Source organism: Actinia tenebrosa, unplaced genomic scaffold, assembly GCF_029948245.1.
Source record: "Actinia tenebrosa isolate PJP-AT-01 unplaced genomic scaffold, QUT_ActTen_1.0 PGA_scaffold10__47_contigs__length_13832649, whole genome shotgun sequence".
Lineage (NCBI taxonomy): Eukaryota > Metazoa > Cnidaria > Anthozoa > Actiniaria > Actiniidae > Actinia > Actinia tenebrosa.
Genome location: NW_028292570.1, coordinates 2,255,605 through 2,282,763, shown reverse-complemented (window position 1 = coordinate 2,282,763; position 27,159 = coordinate 2,255,605). Strand labels below are relative to the sequence as shown.

The 27,159-nt window shown below is 36.9% G+C and overlaps 5 protein-coding genes and 1 long non-coding RNA gene across 10 annotated transcripts in view; 3 read left to right on the top strand and 3 right to left on the bottom strand.

The window, feature by feature from the left end:
* The first annotated feature begins 2,787 nt into the window (after positions 1-2,787).
* On the top strand, positions 2,788-13,188 carry LOC116298008 (uncharacterized). The gene is made up of 4 exons (XM_089026507.1): positions 2,788-2,923; positions 10,047-10,192; positions 11,063-11,170; positions 11,410-13,188. The coding sequence occupies exons 2-4, from the start codon at positions 10,051-10,053 to the stop codon at positions 11,508-11,510; spliced, it is 351 nt and encodes a 116-aa protein (XP_088882633.1). The 5' UTR covers positions 2,788-2,923; positions 10,047-10,050; the 3' UTR covers positions 11,511-13,188.
* Positions 2,932-5,831, top strand: LOC148912760 (uncharacterized). Its single transcript, XM_089026488.1, has 3 exons — positions 2,932-3,896; positions 4,177-4,323; positions 4,406-5,831. The coding sequence occupies exons 1-3, from the start codon at positions 3,881-3,883 to the stop codon at positions 5,740-5,742; spliced, it is 1,500 nt and encodes a 499-aa protein (XP_088882614.1). The 5' UTR covers positions 2,932-3,880; the 3' UTR covers positions 5,743-5,831.
* Positions 5,552-8,426, bottom strand: LOC148912759 (uncharacterized). 3 transcript variants are annotated; one of them, XM_089026486.1, is made up of 4 exons: positions 8,128-8,426; positions 7,734-7,927; positions 7,442-7,605; positions 5,552-7,250 (listed from the first exon to the last, which is right to left on the bottom strand). In XM_089026486.1, exons 1-4 carry the CDS (start codon positions 8,141-8,143, stop codon positions 6,068-6,070), a joined length of 1,557 nt encoding a protein of 518 aa, XP_088882612.1. In that variant the 5' UTR covers positions 8,144-8,426; the 3' UTR covers positions 5,552-6,067. The 3 variants fall into 3 exon arrangements, with proteins under 3 accessions (XP_088882612.1, XP_088882613.1, XP_088882611.1); XM_089026487.1 differs by having other exon boundaries at positions 7,734-7,807; XM_089026485.1 differs by having other exon boundaries at positions 7,734-8,426.
* Positions 13,127-19,133, bottom strand: LOC116297991 (choline dehydrogenase, mitochondrial). Of its 2 annotated transcripts, none has more exons than XM_031706334.2 (10): positions 19,024-19,133; positions 18,675-18,785; positions 18,005-18,272; positions 17,716-17,888; positions 17,224-17,400; positions 16,480-16,628; positions 15,579-15,764; positions 14,667-14,897; positions 13,941-14,142; positions 13,127-13,723 (listed from the first exon to the last, which is right to left on the bottom strand). In XM_031706334.2, the coding sequence occupies exons 2-10, from the start codon at positions 18,748-18,750 to the stop codon at positions 13,407-13,409; spliced, it is 1,779 nt and encodes a 592-aa protein (XP_031562194.2). In that variant the 5' UTR covers positions 18,751-18,785; positions 19,024-19,133; the 3' UTR covers positions 13,127-13,406. The 2 variants fall into 2 exon arrangements, with proteins under 2 accessions (XP_031562194.2, XP_031562202.2); XM_031706342.2 differs by having other exon boundaries at positions 18,958-19,120.
* Positions 19,134-19,836: 703 nt separating this feature from the next.
* Positions 19,837-27,041, bottom strand: LOC116298017 (uncharacterized). Its single transcript, XM_031706358.1, has 7 exons — positions 26,893-27,041; positions 24,869-24,880; positions 24,046-24,086; positions 23,470-23,556; positions 22,661-22,727; positions 20,792-20,831; positions 19,837-20,389 (listed from the first exon to the last, which is right to left on the bottom strand). Exons 1-7 carry the CDS (start codon positions 27,023-27,025, stop codon positions 20,218-20,220), a joined length of 552 nt encoding a protein of 183 aa, XP_031562218.1. The 5' UTR covers positions 27,026-27,041; the 3' UTR covers positions 19,837-20,217.
* LOC148912754 (uncharacterized) overlaps positions 26,194-27,159 on the top strand; it is a 141,431-nt gene continuing 140,465 nt past the window's right edge. For both annotated transcript variants that reach the window (XR_016119129.1, XR_016119130.1), the window contains exon 1: positions 26,194-26,222. This is a non-coding gene — a long non-coding RNA (uncharacterized LOC148912754). The remainder of the gene's footprint in view (positions 26,223-27,159) is intronic.

Genomic DNA, 27,159 nt, shown 5'->3' with positions numbered 1-27,159 from the left:
AGATCATCTTCGAAGCTGCTACCACTTTGTTTTTCTTCCTATATTAGAAATTAAATTCAATTTGTCAGATTATTGAATAGCAGTGTGGTAAGCAATGATAGCGTTGCTAAAAGATCTTCAGTGAATAAGTTTCAACTTTCCGCAAAGCAAGACCTTTCGTCGATTCTGAAGATATAGAAAACGTGCGCCCAGATTTTGCAGTTATGAGCGTTGGGCAAACGCAGCGGGAAAGTTTAGAAAAGTTTTTCTTGACTCGGTTAGGCATCATTTTATTTTCCATCCGCCTTTTTTTTTTTCGCGAAGCCTTTTTTCCTTTTTTTTTTTTTTTTTTTTTTTTGGGGGGGGGGGGGTTCGGCCGTACAGTACGAAGAGCTTTCCCAAGGGTTCGCCTTGGATCACTTGCCGACAGAGCGCATTCCGCTTTCTTCTTCCCTTTTTTTTTTTTTTTTTTTTTTTTTTTTTGTCCTATCACCTACCTCCTGTTGGGGATTCGCAAAACAGTAGAGAAGTAATGTGTACTTTTATAAAACAACAACAACGCGGTTCTTTATTTTATATACCTGTGACTCTGGTTCTTTCTTGCTGGGTAACTCTTTCAGGTGTTCTTTATCAGGTGTCTCCTGTTGACATTCGAGGTCAAAGCTAGGCTCATCATGAGGTTTGCAAGATTCTTGCACTTCCAACTCCGAAAGCTTCGATCTGCACCTTCTGCATATTGCTGAATCAGTAAATAAACAGCGTATAAACAAAACTAAATCAAGCCACAAACAAACTTTAACTTGGTGACTGAAATGAAAATTTATTGTATCCCTATAATGCTATTTCATGTTATTCTATTTCCAATTCATTCAATTTTCTGATACACCTTTTCGTTCTACTTACGAGAGCCAACAGGAACAACAATGTTGGTTTCACTGAATATTTGTATGGAGTGTAACAATGTCACCCCACGATCTCCACTAGGTCGTTTAGAGCTATGGCAAGCCCATTCAGGTGGACACGAGCAAGTCTTCTTGTTGGAACGCCACCTAACACCACACTGTTCTCGATGTCTTGGACATATGGTTATCTCACCATACAGCTGATCATTACCTTCAAAAAGCCCTTGAAGAAAGAGAATGATTTGAAGATCAATAATAAAACACTAGTGGCCTTGCAGCTTTAACAAAGAAATGATTTTACTTACCAGCTCGTGCAAGAAGGAGATTTGACTCTGTTTCCAGGTTCGCGTCATACACGTTACACAATCGCAGGTGATTCTTAGTGTTTCGATTACATTTATTAATGAGAACACACTCTGTGTTTGCTGGATTAACTGAACTAGCGCCACAAATCCCTCCTACATACTTAGAATATCCACAAACGACGGCCATGGCAAGGAACTTTGGACTGTATAGCTGCTTAGAATTAGAATTCCTGTGTTGTTGCGTCAATAATTACACGAGTACGATTGACTAATTGTGTACTTGAGTGGCAGTCGGCGGTACAGCACAAAAAAGAAAAAAAGAAAAAAGAAAAGAAAAGAAAAAAAGAAAAAAAGAAAAAGAAAGAATAAAGAAAAATGCACAGGACTATTCAGAACAAAGATTGCTTGGCCTGCTGTGTGAGGTTTTTTAAAGTATGCAAGCTGGCATTTTTTTACCACTTCAACATTATTTTTTCAAGAAGTGCTTGTCGCGGTTTCGGCCTTATATAATGATATGCATACTTTATGTTTATTATCAGTCGATCTTGTAAGCCGTAAAAATGTAACCGTATGTTTCTCTACCACAAAGCTTTCGTTTTCTTCCTTCCTTTTTATTCCAAAAGGGATTCTTTTCTATATAATTTGTTTCAGTTTATCTTATCAGGTATCTTAAGTGTGTACATAATTTTTTTTTCTGAAGTAATGTAATTTCCTGGTATAGCTTGTCAGGTCAAAAGGTCACTATTGTTGTGAAAGTACTATGTACATAAAAAGCTCTCAAAAGTTCCCATTTAAAGTGCCCGAGATTTGGATTTCGGTAATAAACTCTTGAAACGATTGTTTATCCACAGCATATAATATCATGAGGCTAATCGATGTACCAGTTGACTTTTAATGCTTTCGAAAATGGTCAATATTTGACTTTGTCAAAACTGAATAAATTAGGCCCTTCTTCAAAAATCAAAAAAAAAATTTCGTTGCATGCCAATTTTAAATAATCAAGCGAAGAAGGTTAGGCGAGCTTCAAATCACCTGTAGAAAACAAAATGTTAAAAATTTTGAAGAAATTTGGGGCAAGGTACATCGTTAAAACTCGGCCTTATTCGCCTCTCAAAATCGCCGTTTTAGGCGTGAATTACAAAACATTTAAAACATCGCTATTTAAAAAGTGGAATATCCTAAAAGTATTTTTCTGGTAATAAGAACCACAAAGGCTTTCTTCTGGAATATTTTAGGAATTTTCGAATTTTTTCGATTTTCCCGCGGTAGTTGACATTTAGGGACATCCGCTCTTAATGACTTTTATCAGCTGACTGGGAGCCAACGATAAACTGGTCTTCAATAATTCTGTCGCATTCCAAGATCCGCTTTCCATTTGGATCCGTTCCTGTTTCCTACGATTAGCATGGTTGATTAATGTTTAACCACACGTGCCCTGCACGTGCCAATCAAACTAATAATTAGTGCTGTAGCTAGAAGACGTAAATTATCGTAAGAATTTGTAGAAAACAATTATATTTTCCAATTAATTTCGTTCTGGATTCATTTTATAAATTTTAAAAATTTTTTGGCAAATTTTTCTGGCTTTAGAGAGAGTTTAAATACGCTATGACGTCATTCAACCAGAATAAACCGGTTTCATTAGTGCGCAAACAAAACAAGCTTGTTTAGGTTCTTTAGTCGGTATTCTACAAAATATACGGAAAATCACACCTATTCTTCGAAATATCAACCCAGGTAAGCCATCAAACATATATCTATTCTATTTTCTCGATTTATGGTCTGTTTTCAGCTGTTTTCTGTGTGTATTTGGCGCATTTTTAAGTCATAAAAGCTTACACTTCGGCTCTACGAATTTTAAGCTCATTTGTGTTTCTAAGATTACTTGTTTTTAATGTATTTTTTGCTGATTGCTTTCCTGTTATATTCCTTAATATATTTTTACAGATATATGTTTTTATAATTCCCTACAACAGATGATTTTCTTTTATTATGCGAAGTATACAAAAAGAAATTTAAAAACCACGTTTGAAAAGTTCGACTCGCTTTATTTTTTTTACTTGTCGAAATGAGTGAACGATAAAATGTAATATTCTAAATTGTGATATTTAAGCTTAATGGACTCTTTTGAAAGCAATTAACTGCGATTCCCACTCACACGCAACCAACCAAAAAACCTAAATGACAAACGCAAAATTGTGTTTTGGTAGACGTCAATCAAAAGACTTTCGTGACATTTTTGAGAAAATATATCCAGAGTGAAAAACTCACAGTGACAAGAAGCATGAGATATGAGAGCAACGATTTTTGCACGTGTTCACATGAGTATTCATGCCAGTCCTGGTGTAGAAACCAATAGAAACGATAGAAACCCTTTTAATATTTACATTGACATTCGTTGACGTTCATGAATAGGCCCTTTGCAGCTAGTGGTCACGTGCTTGGATACCGCTTAGCAACACAAAACTGGAGAGCAAGCCTTCCAGTAAACAAAAGTTGTAATAGGTCAAGCACGCGTGGTTTTATACGATAGTTTCATCGTTCAAAACGCTTAATCCTTTTGCCCTATCTACAAACACAGTAAGATAATCTTAAATTCTCTCCTTTGGACTCGATTTTTGGTTCGAAGTAACGATATTCTTCGCGTTATCGCGAAAAAATTGTCACCGCCGGCCCGCTCGACGGCTGAAAAACATGGCGACTTCGCAAGGTATGTACTTCAAAACTCTCCTTTTTTTTTGGTTTCTTTTCAATTATTGGACTTCTAAAATCTCTAAAATAACAGTTTAGATTGTGAATGGTGATCGATTGTAATTGGACGGCATTTTAATGGACGATTTGTTTATTTTTTGTGAGAGTGATTCCACGTCTAAAGTCAAGACTAACCCATGTTTACATATATTCGCTGTAGATGTTAGAACTCCCGACGAGCCATCACATACCAAGAAAAATTCTTCGTACTGATATTTTTATATTTATTTTTGTTTTAGATGAAGTAGAAACTCAAGACATCTCTATCTTTCCTTCCCTCACCTTCGATGATGTAGGGAGCTACGCTATAGAGAAGTCTGGCTGCACAAGCACTTCGAAAGCGTACAAATTTATGGCGGAACCAGGCTATTTACATGACGTTAAAGGTACTTGATAGCCAAAATGTTTTTTCTATTTCATTATGATATGAATGGCAGACAATTCACACTAATTTTTCCAATTTTTTAGTGATATATACCGACCAGTGCGTGAGAGTTAAATGCAAGTGTTACCGCTCAATGAGGAAGTCTGAACCACCGCACATTTTAGAGGTGTCAGTCCAGAACAACAATTTGACATTGCTGTCTGGGCTGTGCTCATGTGTAGCCGGGGCAGGTGGATACTGCCATCATGTGATCGGGCTTCTTTACTATTTAGCCCTTCTTAAGCAACTGGGACATCGGACATTGCCTGATGAGCTAACATGTACCAGCATGAAGCAGCGTTGGAGCATACCTAGAGGATCCAAAATCGCACAAAAAGAAATACAAGACGTGCTAGTGAAAAAACCCCAACTTGGCGCTTCATACAGTAGATATATCAAGAGTAATTTGTATTCCCCATCTACCCAGTATCCTACCCTCACAAAAGAGCACTTTAATGGCTTCCAACCACCTTATCCTCTCTTTACAACCATTCTGCCCAATCAAGATCAACTTGGCAATATCCCATTTGTACAGAGCAAGTTTGGAAATGTCCCAAAAGGCTGTGTCCTGTCATATCAACAAAAGATGTCAACTGACTACATCATAAATGATTTTACTTGCACTTCTTTCCCAGAGCTTCCCCTCTCAAGTGCAGAGGACAGATTTAATAACAATGTGTCAATCTGTCTTGACAGTCGTCAACAATCTATATTTGGAACATTGTCTGTGACAACAGAGTCATCACTGAGAGTGCAGCAGCAAACAGTCACTCAAAGTCAGAGTGATGTATGGCACCTGCTCAGAAAAAAAAGGGTAACAGCAAGCAAATTTGGCATTGTCGCTCGCCGGGTGTCACATTTTGACACCCTTGTCAATCAGCTAAACCCCACCAGATTTGTACAAACTGCAGCAATGAGAAGAGGCATTGAACTTGAACCACATGCTGCCATGGTCTATGCTAGCAATGCAAAGGGTGGAAGAGTAAACCTCTTCCCATCTGGGCTGATCGTCCACCCAAAGTGCCCATGGCTAGGTTGTAGCCCAGACAGGAAAGTTTATGACCTTGATGCCGTAAATAATGGTCAGAATCCCTTTGGCTTGTTAGAAATAAAGGTCGTTAAAGAGGGGGAAACATCATTTGACAATGTGAGGTATCTCACCAAGGACCAGAACACTAACCAGTACAAACTGAAAACAACAGACATTTATTATTACCAGATCCAGTGCCAGCTTGGACTCACAGGATTAGAATGGTGTGATTTTTTCAGTTACATTGACGAAAATTTGTTTGTTTGCTCTAGAATTAATTTTGATTCAGTGTTTTTCCAGCAAGCAAAGGACAAAGTTGATAGTTTTTTCTTCAATTACTATTTACATTAATACACTAAGATTTTTGTTGTTGTTCTCAAACCATGGCCAGATTTCTTATGATAACAAATATTATATTATTTTTATTAATGACAAATCAATTCATAATCTTAATTTATTTTTTATTATATTTATATCATATTAGTATTATATTTATTTGTGCTATTTAGATTTTGTGTTTGTTCATTAGTTTTTTTTTTTGAGTTTTCATTTACAAACAAATTGAAATAGTTACAAAAAGCAATCCAAGACACATGATAAACCAACCTGCATTAAAGATTATCTAATGGGTTATGTAAGCCACATTAATCATACATTCACCAACTTCTTACAGACACTATGCCTCATTATTACCATTGGATAAAATAAGTGGGCCTTGAAAATTTGTAAGGAGGCAGGCTACAGTATATAACTGATTGACTGAACCTAAAGTGGACAATGGCACATCTGAATCAAAAAAGTGGTACTCTTTGACTCTTCTTATTGCCCTCTCGACATGAATTCTAAGACTTGCTAGTGTCTTTGTTTTTTGAACATCTGCGGCAGAGAATTGTTCCTGACTTTCAAGAAACGGAGGAATATTTAACTCTACCCGCTTCTCCCTAAGTAAATCTTCAATGTCAAATCCTTTGTCTGCCATGACTGAATCACCAGGTTCTAACAAATCTAGAATGCCGCTGCACCTTGTGATTTCCTTATCACTAATCCCCCCTGTGTAAAGGCTAGAAACGAAGCTAATAGCTCCATTAGGGGTAATGCCTATCAAACCCTTGAGTGTAGTATTACTCTTATAACTAGAATAAAGCTGCGACTGAAGTAGTAGGGAGGTAGGTGTTTGAACAAAAATCTCTGTACAATCTAAAATGACACGTGTGCTTGCATAAAGCTTTTTAAAACCTTCTGGCATAAACCTATCAACATCTTGCCTTGAAGGCCAGATCACTTGACTACCAAGAAGAAAATACAAAAAATTAGTCCATGTGATCAATTTCCTGCAAACTGACGATTTATGTATTCGGAACCTATGAGCTAAATCCTGTCCGAATAGACCTAGTTTGAGGCGTACACAAAACATAAACAATTCATCCACAAGAAGCATATTTCTTGAGTCTGGTCTACTTTCTCTTTCTCCAGAGGCATAACAATATGTCATTTGTGCAGCACATGGCTGCAAAAACTTAAAAAAGAACTGAATATGTAAATAGGATGGGAAACCTGTATAAAATCTTATGATCTCATTGTCTGTGCCAAATCTCTCAAGCCCAAATTTATTAAGTGCTAATTGTTCTGCAGCTTGCCTCTTAATGTCCTCAATTTCTTTTGCAGCTTCAACTTTAACCCTTTTTATTTCAGTGAGGGCAGCTGCAGTTTCATTTCTACTTTGTTCAAGTTGCTTTTGTGCATCTTGGAACTGTGCTCTGAGTGACTGGACTTGTGCTTGTAGGTCATCCATGCTGAAGGTTGTAGAAGTGCTGGGACTATTATCTTCATTGTCATCACTTTCATCTGTCTGAGTGTCTCTGTAAAAAGGTTTTGAAATTATGATGACACTCAGTTCACACTCAGTTCACACTAAATAAAAAATTATAAAAGACTAAATTATTAAAATTATAAAATTATTTTGGTTTAAACCAAAATAAACATCAAGTACAATTCCATCAGTCAAGTCTAAATGAAATGTATTGAAGTAGAAATATGTGATATTCATTACCTATCTACTTGTCGAATTATCTTTCTTCTTGCTTTGGATTTGGTTGACCAGTCAAAGATTGATGGTACAGCTTCTCTTTTTAGCAACTGACGTCCAGAATCAGTGGGAGGATTGTAATCTTCCTCAGTGAAGTGTTTTGAGCACACTCTGGTACTTTTGTTAACCTATTATAAATCAAATGTCCTTTTAATAACAATGTAACTGTATTCAACTATTTTTATCTTCATTACAGTTTTTTAAAGATCCACAGGCAATTCGTATTGTGCATTGATATTGTTAGATTCCTATATACCTTGAAGTGTGGGCCCACATCTCTTCGTATCTTCACCAGCCATTCCTTTTTCAATTGCTCATCCCTTGCACGGCCTGGTAAGCGGTGAAACTTTAAATCAGGATGATATCGAGAATCTCCGTTACACAAGGGAACACAACAATGGTACGAAGAATTTTTCTTGGTATGTGATGGCTCGTCGGGAGTTCTAACATCTACAGCGAATATATGTAAACATGGGTTAGTCTTGACTTTAGACGTGGAATCACTCTCACAAAAAATAAACAAATCGTCCATTAAAATGCCGTCCAATTACAATCGATCACCATTCACAATCTAAACTGTTATTTTAGAGATTTTAGAAGTCCAATAATTGAAAAGAAACCAAAAAAAAGGAGAGTTTTGAAGTACATACCTTGCGAAGTCGCCATGTTTTTCAGCCGTCGAGCGGGCCGGCGGTGACAATTTTTTCGCGATAACGCGAAGAATATCGTTACTTCGAACCAAAAATCGAGTCCAAAGGAGAGAATTTAAGATTATCTTACTGTGTTTGTAGATAGGGCAAAAGGATTAAGCGTTTTGAACGATGAAACTATCGTATAAAACCACGCGTGCTTGACCTATTACAACTTTTGTTTACTGGAAGGCTTGCTCTCCAGTTTTGTGTTGCTAAGCGGTATCCAAGCACGTGACCACTAGCTGCAAAGGGCCTATTGGTCTTGAAGAAATAGAAAACGCACGCGCGTGCTGTGTGCTGTCATAAAGCACGCGGGGGTTGGCAGAACACGAGAGAAGTGTTAGGAGAAGTTTGACACGTAGCAGAGTGCTTCTCGACACTTCTTGAGTGTTCTGCCAATCCCCAGGTGCTTTATGACTGCATGCAGCACAGCAAGCAAGTTTTTTATTTCTTTTATAAAATACAAATTACAACTGTACAATAATAGATAGGAATGATGCAACGGGAAGTGCGTGCGTGTGCAATGTGCTCTCATAAAGTACGCACTCCAAACCAATCAGAACGCGACATTCATAACAGTTATTTTATAAAGTTAATTGGTCACATGTGACTTGGAATCGCAGTAACATGAATGGTCCAAATTATACAGCAATGAACAGAAACAAAAATAAGCCTTAATTGACTCCACTCATGCTACCCTGACATCATAAGATATTTGATTTATTGGAAAAAGGAGTTTGCTATCAAGTACACCAGTTGCACAGCTCAAACAGAACCAAACTTAAACAAGATATAAGATACAGGGCCCAGTTGTTCAAAGCTGGATTATCTCTATAGGTCTTATTAAGAGTTAACCCAGGATTAGCACTAATCGAGCTTTGAACAACTGGGCCCAGTATGGCTACAGTAGTATAGCTACAAATTTGCCGTGTCACTTGTAAGTGACCTTGAAGGGAGAGAGAGGAGAGGGGTGGTGATGATGAGCTATAGCCTCTTTCATTCCCCATATTTTTGTAATATCCACAAACTTCCAATTCAACACCCCACTTCTAGAGTGACACAGTAAATCTGTGAAACACTATTTACTAAATAGTACAAAATAGTGCTAGTTAAACAATGGAAAACAATGGAATTTGCATGAAATTGTGCTATTTAGTATTACTAAAGTTTCACGGATTTACTGTGGTCACTCTAGTCTCATGTATACTAGTGTGCTATATTTTCCAATATATGCCCCTTCCCCTCACATTAAATGGTGCTACTTTGTGGTGGGATTTGTTCTTCATGACTTACAATACCAGCAAGACAATAAATTTGATGGATGCTCATGATTCTTGTTACAGCCTTAGAAACTCAGATTTTCTTATACCTAGATTTAACACAGTCACGTTTGGTAAGCATTCCCTTAGATATCTAGGTCCCATACTTTGGAGCAAATTAGACAAAAAAGACAGATTAAGCAAATCCTTAGGTGATTTTAAAAATTGCATCCATAAAAAAAACCTTACATCTTTAATTGACAACGGATGTAGAGGGTGTTTTTTATGTAATAGTTGAAAGGCTGATTAGGATTTTATTACATTATTATCAAAACATTAGAATATTTATATTTTATATTTTATAATTATAAAATAATTTCTTAGTACTTTATTGAATTGATTTTTAGTCTTAATTAATATCATTGTATATCTTATGCTTTTATTTTATTATTATACCTTAGGTGTCCCCTATTAGTAGAGGGTTTTCCCTCAGCTAGTTATTTTCTTGACACGTTAATAAAGTATCTATCTATCTATGCTAGTGTCTCATTTTGACACTGAAACCTCCCATAATTTCATTCTTCATTGCACATGCAATTGTTTGTATTTAAAATGCAGTCTGATGATGTCTCTGGTAAGGGCAAGTCGTATCCTTGATCGTGCTTGCTCAACATGTGGCCAAAATGCCATAACAAGATGCCTGTCAATTTCATGGCCAGTAGCAAAACAGAAAAGGCTAACTAATGTTCAGGCTGGATTCGAAGGTGACTTGTAGAGAGCTTTCATGCCATGTTGGTGTACCAAAACAATGCATTTTCTATCCTTGGGGAATTGAACTCTATTTTCATGCAAAAACTGTGCAGAAAGTTTGTGTTGTTTGGTACACCAATATGACTGCCTTGTCACGTGAGGGAAAACACTCTATTAGTATGTACAGCGCTTTAGTGGTTTGAAAAATTTCAATGGCAGGGCCTTTTTACCTCCTCATGCACACAAAAGGAAAATTGATTGACCTAGGCATCATTATCAGACTCACCATTTAAAATTTTTAACACCTTTATCTTGCACTCTCTCGTGTAATTACATGAAATAATAAAGGAAGAAAAAAAAAAAAAAATGAAAGAGTACAGCTACCTAAAATAGCTAGTAAGCCAAATACGTTAGGCAGCTAGAGTCTAGAACAAGTAAATTTGATTCCCATTTATTTTTTTATTTCTTTTCCCATTTATGTATGTTTGCATTCACTTTGATACCCGCTTCCTGTTCTCATTGTAAGGCACCCCCAAACCATTGTTCCATTTTGCTTTAATTTCCCTTCACATTAAAATTTGTAGATCAATCGACTTATGCCATCCCCAGCGTTGCACCCTACACACTTCACAATGACCTAATTCACCTAGGCATAATATTGTTCCATTTCAGACCATGTGTCAATTCTCTTGAGAGTAAGATTCTTTGCTTCAGTTGTATCCACATTCCTGTGTATTCTAATGAAACATAACCATTAGGCAAAGAAATGACACTCTAGGGAATGACATGGTCTGGATGGGAATACAGTGGATTAGGTCTATTCCATTCACTTGCATCTTGGTAAACAGCAAGCTGATTATTCGTAATGATTTAACCATATACAGGATTGCATGCTGGGTTTGTTTGGGACAACAAACATGGGTTTGGGTACAACAAAGATGGTGAACTAGTTCTTGTGAGTGACGACTTCAATGCTAAAGTCAGCACCAGTGGTAAGTCTTGAATGACAGTCAAAGATGTATTGTCTATTACAGCCATTTTGCGGCTATTTTGTACAAAATAGGTTTTTTTCTCCCACCAGTCAAAAATATTAAAGGTAATTATTTTTGACTGACTGCAGCGAAAAACCAAAATTCAGTGTGCAGCTCGCAACCACCAAGGTCGCAGATTATCTAAAACCACAGTAATGGTTGGCTATTATTTATTGTACAGTTTCCTTTCTTTTTGTTAGTACCAGATGAGACCTTTCCTGAAAACTACACTGAAACATTACTAAATGCTGCAAAGCAGACCTATGAATCCACCCAAGGCCAAAGAAATCACAAGAAATAGAGTACAATAACCTTATCATAATTTATATTTGGACACTGTTCTATGTGCTGGCTGTTCACAAGTACCGAAATATTTGAATCTGGAAAATGGCAGTGTTGCTGAACTAGATACAAGATATAGATCAGAATTTTTGGTCATATTCAATACATTTTCTTTCTGGCATTTCATTATTTACAGCGATATGATATTCATTTGGTTGAATCCCTTTTGTACATTTTAAAATCATTTTTATATTATGGCAAGTTCATTCAGCCTTTGAAGCAATAATAACTAAAGTTTAGGAAAGATCAAAAGTAACTACATGTCATTATATATATTATTATGTATATAGAGAGTGCAAATAATATACCCGTGAAATAGTTAGGATGAAATAGGAGATAGTTAGCTTTTAATTAGACAAGACATAGGAATTCAGTGAGGCATGACAAGGGCACAGGCGTTTACTAGAGTAACAACTCAATAGGCAAATGAATAGATACAAAAATTCGAACATGTCAAATTATACAAAGCAAAAGCATGTACAACAAAATATTGTTTAAGTTTTTGTAAGTGTGTTTAAAAATGTTTTAAAATGCGCGCCCTTGAGTAGCACAGGTGCACTAGTTTACCCATCATGGCTCACCTATTTTAACTAATTAGACTTAGGCAACAGAAGGTTAGTAATTAGTTAGCTAGCTATCTATTTTACAGGTAAATTATTTGCACTCTTTAATTCCTAAACTTAAGTTATTATTAATATATTTATATATTATATTGTTTAGTAATTAAAGTAGTATGAGAGCGCAATTTATTTCAAATTATGAGAGGTAATTATTATTTTGATATTAGAAAGTGAATGATTATATGATTATTTTATGTAAAAAGTATGATTGAATAAGAGTTTTCTGAATTTCCTTGAGCTGCCATGAAACAATGGCTCCAAGTTGAAGTTGGACTTAATAATAAAATCGATATTCTTGTTTAAGATGTAAACTAATTGAAGAAACCTTGATAAAAAGTGTAAATGTTAACACATCAAGTCCAACTGTGATTGGAGCTATTATATATTGGTCACTCAAGCAAATCCAGGAAAGGTCTGTTGTAAAAGTATTAGTATTAAGTTACGTTTCATAGATCTTTTGAGCTTTGTTATAATGCTTTTCCATTTCAAACCATGAAGTCATTCATCCAATATTATGATTACTGAAGTGAACTTCGTGTTCTGAAATCTTAATGGAGAATAAAGAAATAATACCAAAGCAAATGACACTTGGTTTGGAATGTAAAATATCATGCCAAAGCTGAAAATGTCTATGGCTGTTAGTGCAACAAAATCAGACAAAATAATTTTATTTTCAACCAAAAACAAATAGTATTTTTTTTAACTTTTTCACTTTGACTAAGAACTTCCTCTTCGATTCAAATTTCTTAGGGGTATAGGACTCTAATGATTTAGTCCTTTTAATTAGTTTAGTTTTAATTTAACTCCAAGGCTTTGTCTTTGCTAGTGTCCCACAGTGTTCAGTCTTGGGACTTTTTTGATCATCGCTCAATCATGTTTCTCAAAATAATTTAACAGTCATATTCATCTGGCAGCCTCTGTTTAGACAATACTATTAATAGGGTGTTCCACACAGTTCATCATTGGGACCTCTTTAATGATCGTACAAATATATTTATTTAAAGAATTTTCACAAGATTATCTTTGACTCTTTTCTGGTGTGTTATAAACAGGAGCATTTGACCTGGGTAACATTGAATTACCTAAAATATAGTCAGCTGCTTTCTCTGCAATCATGATGGTAGGCAGCAGCCACTGTTTAGACAATACTATTAATAGGGTGTTCCACACAGTTCTACATTGGGACCTCTTTAATAATCGTACAAATATATTTAATTAAAAAAATTTCCACAAGATTATCTTTGACCTTTTTCTGGTGTTTTAAAAACAGGAGCATTTGACTTGGGTAACATTGGATTACCTAAAATATGGTCAGCTGCTTTCTCTGCAATCATGATAGTAGGCGCATTAAGGTTACCGCTGACAATGCTAGGCATGATAGAGGAGTCCACTACACGAAGCCTTTCTATACCAAACACGCGAGCTTCATTATCGACGACAGCCATTTTATCTGAAGATTCGCCCATCTTACAAGTGCATGATGGATGGTATGCTGTATCAGCTTTGTTGCGAACAAACTCGTCTATTTCTTCATCAGTCTGTACATTCTTGCCTTGAATAACAAGATTTTTAAAAAATCAGTTTTTGTTTAAAAAAATTATCAGGCTTAGCCTTTCTACCATTTACTCACGACACAACATGACAAAATAATTCTTGCTAAATCCCCTTTACACAGCATTCATTCATACGTATGTTCATTCATGCGCTCGTTCGTTCGTCTGATACAGCATATTCACTCATTTACTTATTCACTGCCAATGATTTCTAACCTGGGCTGAGCTCTTCCTCTCTGAATTCATCAAATGCCTTCTGCTGAAAAAGTTCTCTTGTGAGTCGCACACAAGCCCTCATCTCATCCCAGTCCTCCTTGGTTGACATGTAGTTAAAGTCAATGATTGGGTGGTCCAGTGGATTGGCTGATTTTAGTTTAAGAGAACCTTTACTTTGGGATCGCATGCTTCCAACATGCACCTATGTATACAATAGAAATACGAGGAAGATTATGATTTTAGATTTATTCAATAGCAAGTCCATGACAGGCTTATTAAGAATAATCTTTATATTTTACTACCATCAATCCCCTTAAGGGAATCTTCCATATGGATGCGGCTTGCTCCACACACTCTGCCACTGAAATTCATTATTTACAACCCAGCAATCAACTCCCATATAGGTTTTCAGGGCCATAGCCAGGGGTGATTCGATGGTTCAAACAAATGCGCCCTCCTCCCCATACAAAAAAAAAAAAAAAAAAAAGCAATAAGATCCAATTATTAATAGCTTTTTAAGAAAAGGCATAACTAAGATTGGTAGGTCCTAGCAATGGGTCTGGTTTTAACGGAGGAAAACCTGCAGAGAAGCTGGAGAAAAACCCTCCTGGCAAGTGAGAGAAAATGGCATCAAACATAATGTGGCTTAGTTGGGAATTGAACCTGCAATCCGCGTAAACTACACAGCAGTGAGACTGGTGCCATAGCAGCACATGCCACTCATACCTGATAAGCATGCTGGTCAATCGCCGTTCTTCCATGGTCTATTATTCCAGATGGCAAGAAATGGAACTGTATGTTTGGATGAGGAACACCCTCCTTGCTCCTAATGAACCCTCCTACTTCAAGATGTGCTGTGGCTCCAAGACCTGTCCTTGTTGCAAACCATTTCATGCCAATGGGTATCATATTCCATAATTTCTGAGCACTATAGAGAGTGACTGGCTTCTTACACGCCTGTGAAAAATGGAACTTTATCAGTAGCATGAAACCATAAGCTTGATACGGATCTGTGAGTTCTATCTGTGAGTTAGCCATGCCCTGACTTAGATTAGCCCAGAGGTTGTTTCAGGGTTTGAAGTGTGAGTTAGCCATGCCCTGACTTAGATCAGCCCAGAGGTTGTTTCAGGGTTTGAAGTGTGAGTTAGCCATGCCCTGACTTAGATCAGCCCAGAGGTTGTTTCAGGGTTTGATCCATGTGATAGCCATGCCCTGACTTAGATCAGCCCAGAGATTGTTTCAGGGTTTGATCCGTGTGATAGCCATGCCCTGACTTAGATCAGCCCAGAGGTTATTTCAGGGTTTGATCTGTGAGTTAGCCGTGCCCTGACTTAGATCAGCCCAGAGGTTGTTTCAGGGTTTGATCTGTGAGTTAGTTGTGCCGTGACTTAGATCAGTTCAGAGGTTGTCTCAGGGTTTGATCTTGAACTTGGCTCCCTGTGGAGCGGGGGAGGGGTAGGGAGATGCAGTTGTCTTTCATCAATCAAGAATTGGCAAATGAGAAAGCTTTAAATATGGAGGAAGACAGCCACAATAGAACACAGATTGAGCGTCAAATTTGAACCCAGAGTTGTCTGGGACAGATACAGTAAAAGCATCGTCTAATGCCAAAAACTTGAATTGTAGAGATGTTAGTACCTGTTGTATGTACATCTCGAGATGATCCTGAAGGTTTTGTCCCACTCCTGGTAGGTGACAAACCACAGGGATCCCATGTTTTTTTAGTTCATCACCATCACCAATCCCAGACAGCATCAGGAGCTGAGGTGAGTTGATTGCTCCGCCAGATAGGATCACCTCCTTGTTTGCTCTTGCTCTTCTTATCTGATGCAAAGAAGAAGAAAAACTGGCTTTTGTAACTTTATCTAGTAGTGTAAATTTATTTGTGGGGTGTTTTGCTCGATTCCTAGACTTGCAATTGATAGTATTACATGTGATTTAGACTTCGTTAGGTCTCTCCTTTAATGTTCTACAGGTACTCCAATTTTCCCCCTAACACCAAACTTAACTATGGCATTATTCCACTTTCATCTATGAGTTAGCTGTGCCCTGTCTTAGATTGAGCCCAGAGGTTGTTCCAGGGTTTGATCTGTGAGTTAGCCATACTCTGACTTAGATTAGCCCAGAGGTTATATCAGGGTTCTATCTGTGAGTTAGCCGTGCCCTGACTTAGATCAGTCCAGAGGTTGTTCCAGGGTTTAATCTGTGAGTTAACCATGTCCTGACTAAGATCAGCCCAGAGGTTGTTTCAGGGTTTAATCTGTGAGTTAACCATGTCCTGACTTAGATCAGCCCAGAGGTTGTTTCAGGGTTCAATCTGTGAGTTAGCCATGCCCTGACTTAGATCAGCCCAGAGGTTGTTTCAGGGTTCAATCTGTGAGTTAGCCATGCCCTGACTTAGATTAGCTCAGAGGTTGTTGTAGGGTTCTATATCTGAGTTACATGAGCGGTGCTCTGACTTTTGTCAGCCTAATTATTTTTTAACCATGTACAATTATTTCCCCACAGATCATATGACTAAATCCAGTCATTTGCTCACTTGGTTATCCTTATGATATTCTACGCCAACAGCTCTGTTGCCTTCAAACAGTATTTTAGTGATGAATGCTCTGGTCTCTGTTCTCAGGTGTCGCCTCCTCTTCCGTTTAATGGGTCTAAGGTAAGCATTTGCTGTGTTCCACCTCATTCCTAAACAAATGTGGAAGTCAGAATGCTATGAGACTTCTCACAGTCTAAAAGAAATAGGCAATAGGCAATGCAATAGGCAATGCAATAGGTCACTCAAAGATATAAAGAACTTATGGGCATACATTAATGGGAAGCATGGGTGGCGTAGCGCTCCGCACCGCTCACCAATGCCACCTGGGTTCAAGTCCGACAAGCTCGGTGTTCTATGTGAGATGAGTTGTTTGTTGGTTCTCTCCTGTGCCTTGACGGCTTTTTGGGTTCTCCGGCTCTCCTCCCAACTACTAAATTCTAATTCGATCCTAGGAGATATTCACGATAGGGCTAACCTCAATATCTCCTTTTGCACTCACTGATGCAAATAAAAAAATAGCATTTTTTATACATCTAAATATATTTGGTTGATGTGTAGTATCTTTGAGGCTTTAGCATTTAGGCATGATATTGAATGTAAGGTTTGCAGTGGAAAAAACGTCACGTCTTAAGAATAATGACAAACACCAGTCATTCCATCTATTCTTCAGGATCTTGGAATGGCTTATTTGCTATCACTTATCCTTTGGTTAAGGTGGCCTTTTTTGAAATGGATGTAGTATACCTTTATATATAGTCATATCCATCCATCCAAGTCCTTCCTGTTGATAACCATTCATGTCTTCTGTGAACGGATAACCAGCTTCTTGTCCTGCTTGAAGAAATGCGCTGAATAATGGATTGTTTGTTTTTCCTCTGGATACGTGTAGAGGTCCATCACCACCACGGTATTCATCAGCACCTAATAGTAAAAAATGTTTACCATGGTATTGACAAAACATTCATGTGACAAACCTTCCCATGACCACCCCCATAGGATATACATACTAGTTCATGTGTCTGTGACAAGCTTCCCCATACCCACCCCCATGGGGTATACACACCTAGTTCAGGTGTCTGTGTCTGTGACAAGCCTCTCCATACCCACCCCCATGGGATAAGCATACCTAGCTCATGTGTCTGGGTCTCCCCATACCCAGCCCCCATTGGATATACATACCTAGTTTATGTGTCTGTGACAAATCTCCCCATACCCACCCTCATGGGATATACATACCTAGTTCATGAGTCTGTGCCTTCTTAAAGTATGGCAGACAGTCAGCATACGACCAGCCTTTAGCTCCTTCACTTTCCCATCTATCATAGTCATATGCATGTCCTCTGATATATACCATGGCATTTAAGGAAGACGAACCTCCCCACACTCTCCCCCTTGGGCAATACATTACCCTGAAAAGATAAATATATAACGAAAACTTTTGACTCCAAGAGCTAAAAATTTCAAAACAAATTTATGAAACGTTTGAGTTTATCAAGGTCTGGACACTTGTGATTCTTTAACAAACCTATTATTCAAGTTTTTTTGTGGTACTGTATGGTAAAACCAGTTGTACTTGTCATTACAAAGATTATAGATCAGAGCGGCAGGCATGTGAATCTTCCAAGTCCAGTCCCTTGGTCCTGCCTCTAGCAGTAGTACGTCGTTGTTTGGATCTGCTGAAAGACGATTGGCTAAAACACATCCTGCTGAGCCAGCACCGCAGATGACGTAATCATGAGTAGAAGAGAAGGTAGTTATTGAGTTGCGAGAATTTGAATGAGGATGAATGACACCTGGAAAATAAAAAAATTGTTATCACTATTCAACAGAGCAAGTACGACAGTGGTGCAGCTCAATGGAAAGCAATTAGAGGCCTCCTCTGGCAACTGCTATGCGGTCCATGTATGACTCTGAAGCTAGAACAGCTGTAATCAGTTTGAATTTAAATAGGGTCATGAAAATTGAGAGGAGGGAGAAAAAACTGGACAACTGGAAAAACCGTTGCAGTCAGAAAGAGATAATGTGAAGGTAAAATGTTACATGTTACAGATATTAAGAGCAAACTATAGCTCAGGACAAATCTATATGAAGTCCCCAAGAAACCATTGCTGGGAAGGGGTTGTGGAGGTTGCCATATTTTGCCTAACGTTCTTTACTTCTTAAGTACTTAATATTTTTTACAATCATGAACCTACCTTTATAAATAATATTTCTCAAAATTAATTTATCGGCAATTGAGCGGCTTCCATTGTGCAATCTGAGTAGAGCCATTTCTTGCTAGATCTTTTATATTATCGGCTTTTTATCTGCGGAAATTAAGTTCACATGAACTTTAATATATAAACGAAGGGAAATGTCTCGCGAAGTCAGAAATAAACGCTGTTCATGCTTGAGGCAGTCATATAGTATCCCAAAAAGCTGACAAAACGAAGATGTCGAGTGTCTTGACAAGTAGAAAAATATGATGTAAGCATATACCTTACGATCAAGCAAATTTCATAGGCCAACCAAAGATAGATTACAATCATATTCAAATGAAAATACCTTTATAGCCCTATGATTATGTATGAGAACAAGATAAAATCTAAGAATATTTGCGAAATATGTTCTTTCTGATCGCATCCATTCAAGTGTCCCAGATTATTACATAAGTTCAGCAGGCGTTCCTTCCTATGACGATAAAAAGGTTTTATGGGCTTCCTGTGATTTTAGCCCACGACTATAATTAACAGCGGTAATGCAAATAAAAAGCACAGGGAACCCAATGTCATGTTTATGCAGAGGCAGGTGAAGGGTTGGCTTTTGCTCAATTTTCTAAGTACTATTCCTGGTAAAACCTTTGTAATAGTCACCCCCCCCCCCCCCCCTTCTAAAATTCCTGGATCTGCCACTATATATTCATATATAAATAACGTCAATGCACAATAAATAATGACGGAAAAATGTGTGAACAAATTGGGAAAATGTCATACTGAGGGGTAGGGGGGGTCAGAAAAAACAACAAAATTACAAAGTTTGTATGGAAGAAAATTGAAATTACTGGATCAAGATCGAAACTGTTATCTTCGTTAGGAAAACAAGTATAAATTCAGTTTGCATTTTTGCACCCCTTAAGTTCAGTGGAATTCATAGCCAAAATGGAATATCTTTAGGGAAAGGGAGCTGGTTCTCTTCTTCTTTTCCCAATCAGTTTATCAATCATAAAAGTACTGTGGGACACTGTTAATTGAGCCTAATTTCTTAATTAGCGAGTTGGAGTTGGATGACCACACCCCTCTCAGTAACTCATTTCTATGCTTCTCGTATCCACGAGTTAAAAAGAAAGCAAGCAGTTTTAATTTCAAGATTAAGAAACAATAGTGGTCAGAACTTCAATTTATTTGAATCTGTAATGAATTATTCACATCTCTATCATTGCATGTTCACTGCCATTCTCACTTCCAAGCACAGGCACAGTTACCTTTCAAGAAGGTGCAGGGAACTGTGAAGCTAACTATTCTACTGAATATCTTATGCTTAACACGTGCTTTGATATATGAAATTTGTTCCTAAACATCTAGTTTTCCACTGCTTTGATGCACGAGGTGATCAAAATACAAACAAAACTACATCTGATTACAACAATATTTTAGTTGTTAAAGAAAAATACAGAAGCTCAAGAGACATTCCTTAGGCCAATAATAAAAGTAGATTCTAAACTACTGAACTAAATGACTAACAGTAAACTCTATCTAATATCTATCGTCGGTACCTATCCCTGCTGCGGCTAATGGGTGGAGGGCGTGGCCTTCTTGGGGGGCTTAAAGAGCGGCGCCTTCGAGGAGGAGGGTTAGGGAATCTTCTTGGTGATCTTGAGCGAGATCTATAGCGGCTTGGCGGTGGTCGCTTCAAAAGTATTGCTGGTGAGGGTCTGGAATAAATAAGACATTTCCATGTATGAATTAGAATGAATTTATCAAGTTGTTATCAAGAGCTGTAACAAGTCTGAAGTAACGAGGGACTATTTCCAGTCTAATGACATTGCTAAACGACAATGTTCATATTAAAACTTTATATGCAATATGTAGTATGAAATGTAATATTATGTAATGGATGAAATGTACATTATTGTAGTTCTAGATAAGTTTAATGATCAATTTAAACTAATATGTTTAATAAATTTGATTTAAGCTTCAAATATAAACCTACCTTTCAGTTTTATCCAAATTTCTTTCCTTATGATCAATATATTGTAAAGCATTGTTGAAGTCATGCGGTATTGACCCTATATAAAATACCTATTATTATTATTATTTATTATTAAACTACTAACCTGGCATGCCTTCCAGAGCCCCGAAAACCATCTGTATCGTCTGAAATAACATAAATAAAAAAATTAAATTAGAAAAGGTTTCAGGTTTGGAAACTGAAGGAAGAATGATTACTATAACATGGCTTGAAAGGTAAATTATGTAAGAATCAAAGATAGGTAAATCCTCATATATAAACCAGTTATTTGAACAAAATATGCATGATCATTATCATTACGAGTAATGGATTGTTTGCCAAAATAAATGGTTAACTCTAATTTGTTTCTAGGAGAGTAGATAAACAAACAGCAAAATTAGAATGACAGAAGCAAAGAATATCCATACCCTTCCTAGGAGGGGGGAGGGGGAGAGGGGTGGTCTACCACCTTGATTTCGGCAATATCTATGACTAACAAGTAATGAAATGATCATGGCAAGTGGATTATCCCCTGATCTAAAGCTGGGAATTATATATACATAATTATACCTCATTTAGTTCGGTATTTTGACCAGATCCTCCCATACCCACTCAATAACCTGGAATTCTGTCTGGCCGGCTGGGGTGTGTCTGGTCAGTTAACGGATTTCAGACTTTGTTTTGATGGTATGGTGTTCCAGCAAGGATCAAAAATGGCTGGGAAATGTGAGGGCTACTCAATCTCTCTACTCAAAAACTTAGTCTGATCTGGTTTGGCTAGTTTGGGAACAACTGGAGACCTTATTTTTTCCTTTAATTTGAGGACTCAGCAACATGGCTTTGAAGCATTGGTCTGATTCCATGACTCATCTCTTTCATTCATACACATATTTTCCCTTCGAATCTAGGCTTAGTCAGAATTGAAAATCTTAGGGATTGAAGTAATAGTATGGCATGGCAATTGATATCTTCTCTTATTCCTCAATTTCCGGCATTTGAATTTTAACTTTCTCTCAAAATCTGGATTACATCAGAAATGAAGCTTCTCACGGCAGACAATCTGGTTGACATGGTTCTGGGAGGGGTTTAAGGATGGCGGGCAAAGAATCAAGAATCATTTTTGGATGACCTCTTTTTCATCCACTTGTTCCTTCATTGGCTGGATCGATTGGAGCAAATCTCACGGATGTCGAGACGGTTAAGGTACCAAATCTGGAAGTTTGGCATTGAGTTGGTATTGACGGCACTAGCAGAGGTCCACATTGGGTTTTGCAGACTCTCACGTCAAAATATTTCTCCTGGTATTATCTGAAGGACTCTACTGTGAGTTAGATATTGCTTCATTCAATGGCCATCTCTGTTGCTATCATGTTGTTGCTGATGCAAGCGAGATGCAAGGTATATATGGATGTCGGAGTGATGGGTGAGATGAGTGGGGGCAAGTCAAGCCATTATACTCTATTGGGGCATGTATCGTGGAAAGAAAAGACCTCATTTGAATACCGATCACCTGCTACAGCGCAGATCAAGCTGGAATTTTCTCAATACTTCCTGGACATTGCTATAACTCTGGTAAGGGACCCTGGCTAAATTCATGATAATAACATCACACCAAACTCTTGAATGGGGCAAAACATGGTGGTGGTTGTCCTAGGCCCTTGTCAATCATTTCCTGGAAAACACTTTTTCTGGAAAATTTGGAATTTGGTTTGGATTGATGTGAGGGCTGGCAAAGACCACCAAACATCAACCTACTAGGATTTCTGGCGGCATAAAGGGTCGATAGATCTGAGTAAACAAAAGCATTCTGATGAAGGATGATTTTCAAGGTGCAACAATCTACAAGACGGAGGATTTAGGGTGTTGGTTCCTGGGGGGACTGTGGCTCGGCACATCGGTGACTGGCCATTATACCATAAATGTAGTGTGATTGTCGTCAACCCCAGTGTTTACTGTAACCATGTCTCTACTTCACCTCTTGATACTGTACAGCTGCTTGCCCAGTGCCCTAGTCTTCCACACTTGAAGCATTCATCACCAGCCTTTGTACAGATAAACCATAAAATAATTATATAAAAATAACTATTCCTTGCTTTACAAGGTTACAACTTAATTAATATTTTTTACAGAGGGTGAAAAGCAGAAAACCCAGAGAAAAATTCTCAAGAACCAACAACAAAATTCTAATCACATGATCGAGCCTGGGAAATAAATCCCGGTCGCATTTGTGAGTTAGAGGCGAACGCACTTTTTAATAAGTTACTTAATATCCCAAGTTCTATTGGACAAATTTACACTGGTCAAACACATGCAAGAAAGTTTAAATGTCTTTTCTAGCCCCAGGCTATTAAGGCCGGTTTAGACAGTACCATTTTTGCCTATAATTTGTGTATACAACACGCTCACGTCTGTCTTAGGTGAGTCGTAGGCTTGATTTACACACTATGACTTGAGTTGCAAGATGGCGCGAGTGTGTTGTATACGATAGTTGTAGGCGAAAATCATACCGTCTAAACCTGCCTTTACAGTTAGCTACTAAAAAATTTTCTGTTTAATAGGCAGTAGTCGAAAAAAAAAAATTACTTATATGGTTTGGGCAGAACAGACACAATCTTGGAAATATCTCCCCTCAAACAGCCCAACAATGCAATTCAATGCCAACTTGACCCAGTCTTTTTCTTAATCTTGGAATAGCTAATACCTAAGATATTTAGCACCCTAGAACCTATTATAATAATTCTAAAGGATTTCATGTAAGACAAGTAATGGCATGGTTTTACTTACCGGACCTCCTCGTTCTTTACCTTTCACGTACTCAACAACGATTCTGGATCCAAAGAGTTTTCTGTTATTTTCTCTTCTCAAGGCTTCCTGTTCAAACAAGAATGAAAATGATGAACTTTAATGATACTGCTAACATTCATAATCCTTTAAAAATTTTCAAGAATATAAAAAGGGCCAGACATTGTTATAATAGAAAATGTTCTTAAAATGCGTAACAATCAAAAATGCATAAAGCAGTCAAAATTTTGAAGGACTTTTCTTAGACTCCTTTTTTAAGGGATTTCAAACAAGAACGAAAATGATGAACTTTAATGATACTGCTAACATTCACAATCCTGTAGAAAATTTCAAGAATAAAAAAATTACCAGACATTGTTATAATAGAAATTTTTTTAAAAAATGCATAACAATCAAAATGCATAAAACAGTCAAAATTTTGAAGGACTTTTCTTAGACTCCTTTTTTGAGGGATTTTTTAAAGACAGATTTTAAATTTCAGAGCTTTTCAAGGATTTTAGCGTGTAGAAAGACCCTGTAAATAAAAAATTAATCACAAAATAATTTTTCAAACAGTACCTCAGCATCTCTGGGATCTTCATACTCAATAAATCCATAAGCTGTGAAAAAAAATTATTGTAGGTCAGCTATCAAGGGACTCTTTTACCTAATAAAATACTAGGTACATCATAGACTAGGCTTCACTTAAATGCAAAAAATAATTCAGAGTATATAGACATTTACTGAAAAATGTTGGAAATATTCATTAAGAAGACACATTATGAGACTTCAAAATGAAAGAATATTTCCATTTATTTTGCATTTCTCCCTTCTCAAGTAGCCGATAAAAGCAGCCACTCGTACACATGAAATGCTTTGTACATTACAGCCACCGAACCATACATTATGCATACATTAACATGATTTAATATTTAATGAATGAACTTGATTTTTTTCAAATGCATTTGATTTTTTTAAACCCAGTGATGCTGGCATAAGTCATCATGTCCTGAGACAGTCTGCCCAGCAGTTATTTCTTTCCCATCAGTTTAATTTAGTGAAATTTTATTTAGGGGAATAATGATTTTAAAAAGTGTGATTCATTTTGTAGGATTGTGTACTCCCAAAAATTATCCATAGCCCCCTCAAGGAGGAATTTTTTAAAGATCCCCCCTACCCCCCTACCCCCCAAAATTCCAATTTTCTTTCATACAAACTCTGTAATTTTTGTTCTTTTTCTGATCCCTACTCTTCAGAAATTCTGATAATTTCTGGAACTACACATTCTAAAAAGGACAACCAACACTTATATTCATTTTTCATCCTTTATGCTCTATAACTCCACTCAGCTTCTCTCATTACATAATGAAACAACATATTTAAAGCAGACTTAACTACTCACCCCTTTCTCTTCCTATTGTTGTTCAAGTAGATACAAAAGCCAACATAAAAAAAGAACAAAAGCAATACAACATTTAGAAAATATTATCAAATATAGCCCCAAAATGGATAAAATTCAAATTCGTTCTCAGATAATTTTCTAGGTTATTTTTGTGGTACTGGGGCCAATTAGTTTGCTCAAGAAAAGCAAATTCTGTTACTAAAAGGAAGGTTATACTTTTGATCAAAACACAATGGGTTCAAGCTTCATTCAAATTTTAAAAGGGTTTATTCTATATTCAGGTAGCTGTCAGATAACTGACACAGGTAACTGTCAAAAAGCAAGTTTTTGAAGAGAAATTTTGAATTGAAAAGTTCAAAAAAAGAACAGGTATCCAAGTTCTTTTCAAAAGACACTTGAAGTCTCTCTAAGCAGAATACATTCAGTCTTTGACAGGACTTTGCTGAGAAATTTAGGTGGGAAGAGAAAAGAAGATTGAAATGAAATGGAAATATTAACTCATAAAGGATCTAGAAATTGTAGGCCAGATGAAAAATAGCTGCATTTAATGGGAAAGGTGTGAGATTTGTTAGAAATACTTGTTAGAAATGAAGTAAACTTTTGGTTGGGTTTGTGCCCAAAACTGACTAGTTTTAGTTGTTAGAAAAGGGGTCAAGGTTATGCCCAAAATTGGAGATTTTCAAGGCAAAGTTGGGTTAGGATCCCAAATTGGAGAAATTTAAATCAATGGCTTACACCAGTTGTTGATTTTACAAGAACAATAAACTAAAAAATACAATTAAGTAGGACAGGTGGCCATGTTTTTAAACATCTTTAAAAATTATATATGAACTAGGGTTTTACATGAAGCTTTACAATGAAGAATATGACAAAAACTAAAGCAGGTTCTATACAAAATGGTCTAGAACTAAAGGTGAATATCGTTATTATAAGCAGGTATCAAAGAACTATCGAACAATCAGGCGGAGCATTTCTACAGAGATTCAGAATCTTGAAAACTCCAAAAAATATTAAAATATAGAATTATGTTTACATAGTTTTTGGAGGTAAGAAATCAATCGGAGGTAAAGTTCCAGAACAATTTTGACCTCTTCTGCCCTCAATTTTCATGGGTCAAAACAAAAGATTTTTTCTATTTTCATAACCTCTCAACCATTAGCTTTTTTCAAAATATTTTAAATTAAGGAAAACCGAAACAGAGTTAAGCGTCAAGAATTTTCAGACTTTTTGTCTCCTTGTCATTACCAGAAATTTCTTTGTATAAACATTTAATAGATAATCATTAAAAAAAAATAATGATTTAAAAATTTTCTTTATATTTTCATGGGGGGGGGGGGGGGGGGGGGGGGGGGGTGTTGCCAGTACCAAGATGTAATTTAAGTAAGTTATAATCACTGGACCTTTGACCTGAAATACAGCTTTTACAGCCTGTAGAGCTTAAAGAAAAATAAGTTTAAATTATTTATACTTTATATTTTACAAATTGGTTGGACTATAAAGCGTGGAGAACATCGACTTCTGTTGTTTCTTTATATAACTACAACAAGTTAAGCTAGACTCAAACCACCCGCAAAAAAACATGAGATTTTACAAAATTTGTATAAATAAATCTTAAGACTCAGGAGATGTTTTAAGAACGAACTAGGATAAGTATAAAAATGGCTAAATTCGTGAGAACTTTTTATAAAAAATATAGACAAGATCATTGGTTTTACTACTGTTATCACAGAATGGTATGAATGGTTGTATGACAGCATGAAGGTTGTTCGTAAAACCCTTCATTTTGATTTAAAATCACCAAAAAATTTAACTAAAAGCTAATCTATGATAACAAGTGGGGTTGAGATTGACTCAAGAGTATCTTTCCAGCTTGAAGGGAAGGTTTTCAGAGCATCAGAGGCGAGATAACGATCTTATTCAAGACAACGCTAACCAAAGCGTCCCTTCGCCTTCACTCAAAAACGCTCGCAAAAACGAAAAATTTCTGCGAATCAAAGGCATAAAGGGATTAAAAATAAGCTCACCGTATTTGATATCGCATCTAGAAAGCTTGCCGTAAAGGTAAAAGACGTTTTCAAGGTCTCTTTGCTTAGTTTCTTTAGATAGTCTTCCCACGAACAACTCCGTTCCTCCTCGCGCCATTTTGATTTTCAGCATCAGAAGCCTCGCGAACGCGCCCTGTCCAGTCTTATTGGACCACAGGGAGCCCAATTTAGATTAAAGTGAATCGTAAAAATAAAATTGGAAAAAATAAATAATTAATATTTTTTAAAATTTGAGATCAAGGTAAT